The 9,685-nt window shown below is 38.7% G+C and overlaps 1 protein-coding gene across 1 annotated transcript in view; it reads left to right on the forward strand.

Moving 5' to 3' along the window:
* Nucleotides 1–9,685, forward strand: part of SMOC2 (SPARC related modular calcium binding 2) — a 193,741-nt gene that overhangs the window by 86,123 nt on the left and 97,933 nt on the right. The window contains exon 2 of the mRNA XM_009281804.1: nt 1,202–1,373. Within this exon, the coding sequence (XP_009280079.1) occupies nt 1,202–1,373 (172 nt within the window). The remainder of the gene's footprint in view (nt 1–1,201; nt 1,374–9,685) is intronic.

The raw sequence follows: 9,685 nt of genomic DNA on the forward strand, positions 1-9,685 counted from the left end.
ATACCCACGCACTGTATTCTGGAGGAGATGAGATTGAATTTCTGATAAAGGGAGAATGTGTGGTGCAATGAGCAGAACTGACAGGGTTTGAGTAGCGGGGGCCTTGCAGGGCTCTCCAGTGTGAGAGAAGGACATGAACTGCCCTGTGCCAGTCCAGAAAAAAAAATACTGTAGCCCACAGGTGACCCACACTGGCGCAAGGACAGCCCCCAGGGACCGTGGCCCATAAGCAACCCATGCTAGGGCAGGGACACCTCTGAGGGATTGCAGCCATGGGCAACCCATGCCAGGGCTCAGAACATGCTCAAAACAGCAGTCAGAAGTTTTTGTTGGTTTGTAACAAATTAAAAAAAATATTTGACTCAAGATTCTTTTGCACACAACACACAGCCTGGTTCAGGTTTTGTCTTTTCTGCTCGCCCATGGTGGGCACTTTGGAATGGCAGCTAAGACTCCATCGTGCATGTTATAAGAACGGTCTCACTGGAAAAACTGCAAGCTATAACATTTCCCTCTTCAATCTTGGCATGTATTTTTATAGGCAAGCATATGCACAAATACAAATATTTCTATAAAATATATCTGAAATTTCTGTTTTGTTGAGGAATCTTTAGATTTTGAATATGGGCATTGCAAGAATAAATGATCTGTTGTGTTTCATAAGGTGCTTCATAAGGTTCTCCTACCTTGCTCATTTTCTCTTCAGGCCTGTTGCACTGAGGCTATTGGACATGCTGTGGTTACAATTTTAGATGAGTATAGATGTTAAAAATCCTATTTAGATCTTAGAGCAGACTTTTCAGCTTGTTATTGTAGGCTAGTTAGTGCATAGCTAATAAAATAGACGTTTCCATTGCTGTCTCATTTTTGTTGTGAAGAATGTTTCTGCCATCACCGGTTTTGCTCTAAAGACTCCAAGCTGCTGTTTTCAGCTTCATAATGGTTGAAGGAGATTCAGGGATTTCCTAATTGCGATAGTGGATTTAGTGTATGTTACAGAAATGTTGCAATCACTACCATTTCAAAGCAGCAGCTGAATAACCCCAGATATGATGAATCAACTGTTATTTGAATAGGCTAAAAAGACAGAGCCTTCTTTTCAGTTTTGGGTAATATTTGCATGTGTTCCCTGGGGAAGGGGGTCACAGAGCAGTTTTCATATGGGAATAGCATTCCTACAGCATTAATTTGTTTTTTCTAGTTTTTGAGAGTGGACCAAGACAAAGACAGAGAATGCAGCCTGGACTGTGCAGGTTCCCCTCAGAAATCACTCTGTGCATCTGATGGAAGAACTTTTCTGTCCCGGTGTGAATTTCAACGAGCAAAATGCAAAGACCCTCAGCTGGAAATAGCCTACCGGGGCAACTGCAAAGGTGAGCAAATCGATGTTTCTCTTGACCATAATGAAAAATAATAGACTTTAAATAGTTTTTGAAAATGTCTGTGTATTGAAAACCAGGAGTGCTGTACTTGAAGAGTTGTCTAAAAACAAGTAGGTTGAAATCCGTCCTGTTAATTCTATAAAAATAGGCTACCTAAAGATGGATTAATCTTTATCCATCAGCAAAAATATGACTCTCCCACCCATTTACACTGTAATAAGTCACTATTAAGGAAATTGTAAGGTTAGGTCCTTGTTCTGAAGGACTATTATCATTGGCAGGCTCAGAGTAACTCTCAAGTTTGTTATCTCCTGGGGTTTCTTGTCTACTGCAGTTTGGTATTTTGAGTTAGAGACGGTCAAATTCAGTCTTGCCTTTCCTAACTGCAGTCATTTAGTCAGAGGGGAAAAGATAAGGAAAAAAAAAAAGGCAAAGATCTGAACTCTCCCACCCATTTACACTGTAATAAGTCACTATTAAGGAAATTGTAAGGTTAGGTCCTTGTTCTGAAGGACTATTATCATTGGCAGGCTCAGAGTAACTCTCAAGTTTGTTATCTCCTGGGGTTTCTTGTCTACTGCAGTTTGGTATTTTGAGTTAGAGACGGTCAAATTCAGTCTTGCCTTTCCTAACTGCAGTCATTTAGTCAGAGGGGAAAAGATAAGGAAAAAAAAAGGCAAAGATCTAACTGGTTACTGTTGTTTTGATTTGTTTTAAAATGTAATCCACCGACATAAGTATGTAGAAATTGTAGTATTTTTTTTTTTTTTTACATAACTGAAAGTTGTGTAAACCCTCAAATAGTGTAATTCTGAAATTCAGTGAAATGGTTTGTAATGCTTAGAGCCTTAGGCCATTCCTACCTACATCATCCGCTCTTTTACTTCTGATCGCTGTTTAGAGAAACTGTGCGACATGCAACCCTAGCACTTCAGTTCCAATACTTATAAAGTATTCACAATTAAATCTTTTCACTTTTAGAGTAGCTTGCTGCTAGAGAACACAGTTGCCATGTGACGTAATTCTTTACTGAAGTGTAGGGTGATTCCCAACACAATGATCTTCTTTTTAAAATGTAAGAATAGCAGTGGTCATAAAGATTTACTTTCCCTTTCTCTCTGTCCAAAAGAGAGGGGTGGGGGGGAAGAAAACCCCAGGGACCACACTGATTCAACCTCTAGGAGGCAATTTTCCACATCATCTCTCTCCATTAGCTCCAGCAAACCTCTGAAGCGTCAAGACTGCTTCAAAGAGACATTCTGTCTCATCTTCTGCCTAGATGAAACACTATGCTCATTCTTCAGTCCTTTCATAATAAGCCATTGTATTAACTGATGGATCTATTTACTTTTGCGAACAAGAATAACATAATGAAGCTACCTGAGCCAAAGCTTTTGTTACACTCATGAACGACAGAGAGAATTATTGTACACTTTGTATTTGTTCATTTTATACATTACAGCATTATACACTTTAATGGAAATTAGTTTTGCAGAATGTTTTTCTTTATTGTTTGTTCGTCTTACCATATTGACAATGTCATCTGCAAGAAATGTTTTCCATAAAGATGCATTGAATTGCCCTACCAAAGGTGTCCCCAGCAATGCTGGCAAATTTTTCTGCAGTCAACAACTACTGTTTGGAGAAGTGCTCATTTGCTGTTTACTTATTAATGAGTAGTGTGTCAGTACAACTGTAGACTTGGAATTAGACACCTTAGGCAGCTTAAGTATTGCTAATAGCAAGTACACATCATGCCCTCATCAATCAGATGCTTTTAATCTTTCAATTAAATGAATGCAAACATCACTCTAATGTTTAAATATTTTTTCCTTTGATTAGCAATAGGGACATGATTGCCAATAATATACTTGGTCAATATCAGTAAGAGACCACTGCTTTTTTAATTTTACATTTTCATAGTCTTTCTTATTCAATCAAAGCAGTCTTAAATTTTGAAGTGACCAATGTCTTTATTCCTACTCATGGCTGCAATCATGAGAAATATTTCAAGCTGTAAAAACAAGTTTTAGAGAAGAAAAAAATGATTCGTTGGCCTAGCTGCAGTTTCAGGTTTAGCATTGCTAGAGCTACTTTTGATAGTCCCATCAAACATTCTTCTGAAAGAGCTAAGGAAGTCCTCAGATTAAGACCTCTTTTAAGACAGTTGCTTTTGAGTGGTGAAATTTGTTGTTACAGGTGATGCTTGACCAAAGAGCAGAGGGTTGTTTTAGTAGGGCTAACCAAAAAGTGATAGTTCTGTTTCAGGGCAACTTTCAAGGTTTCAGAATTTGTTTTCATTCCGTGTTGGAATGAAAGCAAATCCTTTTGGAAGTGTTCATCTGTGCCCCTAAAAAACCAGACACCCCGCCCCCCCTCCTCCACCCTTAAAACATTGGTTTTGAAGCAAGTTTTGAGGTTGCTAATGCAGGAAAAAGTGAATGTTTGCCTGTGGAAGTTATGAAGGGAGAAAAGAGATGATTCCTGGTATAGGATTCACAACTTTAAATCTGTGTCTGATATTCATCCATCATTGATCAGAAAAGGCAGTCTTAAGTCTGTGTCTGTCTCCTCCTGTCTTCTTCTCAGGTAAAAATTTCTGTTCACCTCACAAAAATCTTGTCTGAAAATTAAATACTTCCAGGTACCATTTTAATTAGTTGAAAACATGGTGACCAGTTTTTTGTTCGGTTCAGTCTATTCACTAGAAATCTAAACACCTTGACACTTTATGTTGACAACCTTTTGGAATAATTTTGAATCCCTCATTTCTTGTTTATATATTCAGAACTGTGATTTCTTTTTACATCCATAAGGGAGTTTGAACCACCACCAGACCTATGGCTGCTTTCTCTGTGTCTTTTTTCTTGAGAAAGCCAAATTTGGATTGACTATCGTTTCTCCTCTTCACCTATTCTCAACATTTGTTGGCTCTGTTTTCTTTTGATCATTTAAATGTTAAAATTAAAAAGGGATAGTTTACTTTAAATATACTTGCTTTCCTTTCTTAATTCAAGGTTCGTTCACAGCAACAGTGGTCAGCTCAGGTGATTCTTTAGCATTGCAAAAGAAACCATTTTTAGGGCCTGGATCTTGAAGCTAAAATGACAGAAAACAGTGGCAGAATTTGTACATTTTTCTTTTCTCACACTCCTGTCCTTCTAGTTCCTGATGGCTGTAGCAGAGACTGAAACAGCTTAAACAAACCCAAAAATGAATGAACCCTGAACCTTCCTCTCAGTTCTGAAAAACAACTCACCTTTGACAAAATAAGCATCAAAATAGGCTGTTCTGATAGTGGGCTTTTTTGACGACCTTACAAAGTTTTATAACTTTGCAGTCCACTTCCAGGCAGTGCTGGAATCCATTGCTAAGCTTGGAAATGCTATAAGAATTTACAATCTTGTAAAATTTCCAGCCTGCTTTTGCAGTTTCAAAAATCTCAAATAATCTGTGTACACTGTAGATGAACATCCACATTTTTGGATACTTTTCCAAACAAAATCTAAACTCTGAAGTTCTGGAGATTTGCCACTTGCTTGACACAGACGTTTACTGTGCAATAATATTATGAATCTAATAAATAAATGTACGTTGACAGCTGAGAAATTTTATTTGTGTTAGGGGGACTGTTAAAGTATCACCTGTGACGGGGATCCACTACACGCACACACAAATGCTTCACAGTAAATCTGGCCCAGCATAGCCAAAGAAACAAAACATACAGGAAGTGGAAAAGCAATATGATTGCTTTTAAGCTGGTCAGAAAGACACAGAGGCTATGTCTACACTGATTAATTAAGCAGTGCCAGGACACAGTATGACTGCCTACACAGGTAGGCTGGTAGAGTGCTCCCTGTTGCACTTTGAGCACGGGCCAGCTAGCGCTTTCCCGAGGACTGTATCTGCATGGCTCGGAGGTTAGATGGGCCAGGGACTGTTCCCAGTAGGCAGCATGCACAGAGCCACCTTCTTTTAGGGGTTTAAGGCCGTTCAACCTGAGAACTGAACCTAACTACTCTTACAGGACTGCCCTGATACATGCCATGACTGATACAAACTTGGACACGAGTCCTTTAGCGCTCAGCCTTGTTCCCTCCACTACAGCTGGTGAGGATGGGACTGGAGAGCTCTGGATGTCACATGGGAAGGCTTTGTGACTTACAGAACTGAGCCTTTGATACTCTTTGTCAGTGCACGTGACAAGTACAAGTTGAAGTTTCTTAGTCTTGAAAATAGGACCAACCATGCAGAAGTACCACGTCTACAAAAAAAAAAAAAAAAAAAAAAAAAAAAAAAAAAAAAAAAAAAAAAAAAAAAAAAAAAAAAACAAAAAGAGTGAAAAGCCTGGTTCTAAAAAGGAAAAAAATCCCTTTAATTTATATCCCTGAACTATGCAGCTGCTCATTATGATCAGGGAGTGTTGCCCAGCACTGCAGTCTTCTGTAGGGCCGGTAGCTGCTGTTTTACATTTAATGGGGATTTTACATGATTTGGAACATGGTATAGGTTACTCCAAAAGGTTGTGCTTGTATGGAAACTGAAATGCACAAGACATCAGCTAAAAGCATCTTCCCCAGCAGAAATGGGAGAGGCATTGAGGCATTTCTGAGTGAAGATCTTCTTTATCTTACAAATGTAAGGCTGAATGTCTTGTCAGGAACCGTGACAGATGAGACTACCTGAAATGAATTGTTTTGTTTTTTTCATGGAGCGTCTTGTACCTCCCATATGAAGAAGTGTGGTTTGTTGTTTTTTTTTTCTCCTATAAGTGTTCACAGTTACTCTGTACAATTTAGTCTTATCACTGTAGAATGGCATTGTACAAAGAATATTCAAATTTTCTATTGTCATGAAAATTTTGCATTATAAATAAAAAAAAAAAGAGAGAATGCTTCAACTCATTTCTGCAAACTCCTATCAGTTTCCCCTATGCTAAAATCAATAGAAATTATCTATCAGTTTTGCTACCCTATTTATTCCCCACTACTGAACAATTTTTTTCTCTTGGACTTTGAAAATGTAAACTCATATTTTTCCTGCAGCAGTTTTCAAATAATGTTAGGCTTTTCAAGTAGTTTTCTGTGACAATAAATAACATGTATTAACTTCTAAACCTGAAATCATGATGCGGGGTGGAGGCGAGTGGGATTGAAGGGTTTTTTCAATGAAACCGTGCCTTTTTTGACGTGACAACAAGCTGTAGTCCTAGCTAGGTTAGTGGAGGTTTTTCCTACAGGATCAATGGAGTTTTTCAGAGTTCAGAAACTTTGAATAACTCCATTCTCATTGGACAGCTTTTTGTCTCCCGTCTCAGCAACTTCAGATCTCAAGTGTAGAAAGTCTGCTAGCTGATTGCATCTTGTTCAAAGCGAGCAGTATCTGTAACAGGAGTGTCTAGTGGAGGTACCACAGATTTTCTTTCTAACGGACCGTCAAGCGAACAGTGTCTAGTGGCCAGCAGCAGCTCAGTTTGCAGTTTTGCTAATGGTGTAAGGGTGAATTGGAACAGGTGGCACTGTAGTTCATCTGGCGTAGTTTGAACTTTATTTAAGCATTTAAGCTCTTTATATGAGTATTTGCTGAGATTTAGGCAACTTGTCAGGAGAAAGCTGAAGAGCATCTGCAATGCCTGTGACTGAATTTTGGATGTCTGTGGCTACTGGGAATGTTTCACCTGAACAACAAAGCCTCTATCTGCTGTGGAGATGTCCCTCTTAGAGTTAGCTAAGAGGAGCCCCTGTGGGTTTAACTAAAGTTTGCCCTGAAAGTGGTCTGCAAGCATTGCAGGATGATGCACTCAAAAATACCTTTTTTTTTTTCTTTTTTTCTTCTTTTTCTCTTCTTGTTCCTTAAGTAACATTAAGAATACTTGTTCCCTTTCTTAGTTTGTTTTTAAGTGAATGTACCAGGCCCATAACTGGGGCATTGGAGACTAATATTCGGAATGTATTAAGCAAGTGGCTCAGTAATAATATTTGGTATTCTGACATTGTGATCAATGGAAAAACAAATTCACATATACAGTCCTGCCAGCGTACCTCTGCCCTAACATAGAGTTCTTGAAACGTCCCAGCTGAGGTGCTTGGATTTCTTGACTTCTCTACCAATACTTCACTAAAATAAGACTTCTCTAATGGCTGGAGGTTTGATACAAATTGTTGATCACTGTAAAACTGCAGCTGCAAACTCACATCACATTTCTTTACTTCGCTGTCATCATGTAGCAGCAACCTGGGTTTACAATGAACTGTTAAACTGGACTTGGGACACATCTCTGAGTGGTCCGTACTCAAAATGGCAATGTAAGGAGCTTTACACAGAGTGATATTTAATTTGTGAGTGGCTTGGCGTTTAGTCTTGCTGGCACTCAGAGTATGTATTCAGTATTTGCAGAGGTGGTCCCAGCAGGGCCTTGCTGCTTCGTGAGCACACCAGGGCTAGCCATCACACGCAGTAGTGTCATTGTTATTCTATAACTATGTAGATCCCCTTTCTCCATGGGAAACCCTAGATAGCTCATGTTTAGCTTAATTCATTTATGGTATCTTAAAGAGCCTGGCTGTTTAAAAATGCCATTCTTTTATGGGCTATCATAGACATAACAAAAGGTACTATCTTCATTCTCAAAATTCACATAAAGAACTGAAGCACATAAAAATATGAGTGGAATTTCCCATAAAGAGGTATTTTACTGTTTGCTATTTATGTTCCTTAAAGAGAGAAACACCCAGCATTTGTTTCATTAAAATGGGGCTTTCAGCAATAGTGAAAAGTTTCACTCATTTCAACTATTACTACAATGAGTTAATGAATGAATTAAAGACATGCTTCAATAATTTGAAATTATATGAATTAAGGTACCTTTCTGTCCTTGGATAAACATGCTGATATGATTTTTCCTTTGTGAAGAGAAAGGAGGACATTGCTGGGCAGTAGGTTTTTTGGGCTCGTAAATTAATCTTGGTCCCATAATTCATGAATCTAAGCATCCTTTGGGGAAACATTACTGTTGCCTTTTAGCTAAAGAACTGGGTTGTAAATGCTGGACATGGTTTCTGAGTGCACACCTTGTCCTGTATTCCCACGGAGGCTGCCCTCAAGGTCAGGTTTGCCTGCGAGCTGGGTGTGAGCTCGATGTGTGCTCGCAGTGCCTGAGCACGTCCCTTAGGTCAGCATGTGGGCAGGGACATTGGCTTGGCCTGTCCACCTGCTGCCTGGAAGGCAGTCCTGTGGGCTGCGTTTGGGAGGCAGAACGTGCTCCCGAGGTGTTTCCTTTGGAGAGAGAAAGACATAGTGAGCAGGTTTGGTTCTTTTCCTAACTGAAATGAGTGAAAGTGGGGCTGGACCAAGGTGTCAGTCTATAAAATAAACCTGAACACACACTGAGGGCTTGCACAGTCTGCAGATTGAAAGCAGAACAGTTTTCACTTGTCCTCACCACCTCTCCCTTTTCTCCTCTCCCTTTTCTTATTTCCTCATATTTTATGAGGAAAGAGAAAAATGAAAAAAAAAAAAAAGAAAGAGGGATGCAGGGTTTTTTTATTATTTGGGAAAAATATATTGAAATAAGAATGTATTGAGAAGTGGTATCGGCTTGTTTTTTTTTTTAAATAAATTTTCAGGGAAAAAACTGATTATAAGGCAGATTTTTATCTTAAAATACTTTTTGCTAGGAGCTGTCTCCTCCTTTTTCAGACATATTTTCTCACTGTAGACACTGCGTTTAATCTGTAGGATGACTGCAAGTTTCCAGACTGTAATGCTGGCAATCCTGATACATACACTGTTCAGCCCCAGCCTCATTTTGGTTTTGAGTCTTCATTTATGTTATGTGTCAAGCTGTTATGTATCAAGCCACTGTAGTAAAAGTGTTAATTTAAGAAACAAAATATTCAACATCTTGGTGAATAAAATATATCTACATACAGAAGTTATAATTTATGTAGTCTCTGAAAGCAAGAGGAGTTGGCTTCCGATTATACTTTCTGATAGGTATTTAATGGGAGTGGATAAAGTTTTAAGTACATTTGGAATATTTTTCTGTGGAATATACTTTGCTCTTTTAAAAGTGTCTACTGGTACATGGAATGCAGGACAAGTAACACTGAAATATTATCCACAATTTGCTGGAGGTGGAATTGATTTCTTTTTAAAATACTCGATTTTTCTTGATAATATTTCTCCAAGCAGAATTTGCCGCAGCCAGACTGCGCAGAAACAAGGCATATAAAAGCATTCTTAGGCACAAAAAAAGGTATCTTTTTAGAATCAAATATGCACTACTGCAATTGTATGAAAGC

The sequence above is a fragment of the Aptenodytes forsteri genome, unplaced genomic scaffold (assembly GCF_000699145.1).
Source record: "Aptenodytes forsteri isolate BGI_AS27 unplaced genomic scaffold, ASM69914v1 Scaffold132, whole genome shotgun sequence".
NCBI lineage: Eukaryota > Metazoa > Chordata > Aves > Sphenisciformes > Spheniscidae > Aptenodytes > Aptenodytes forsteri.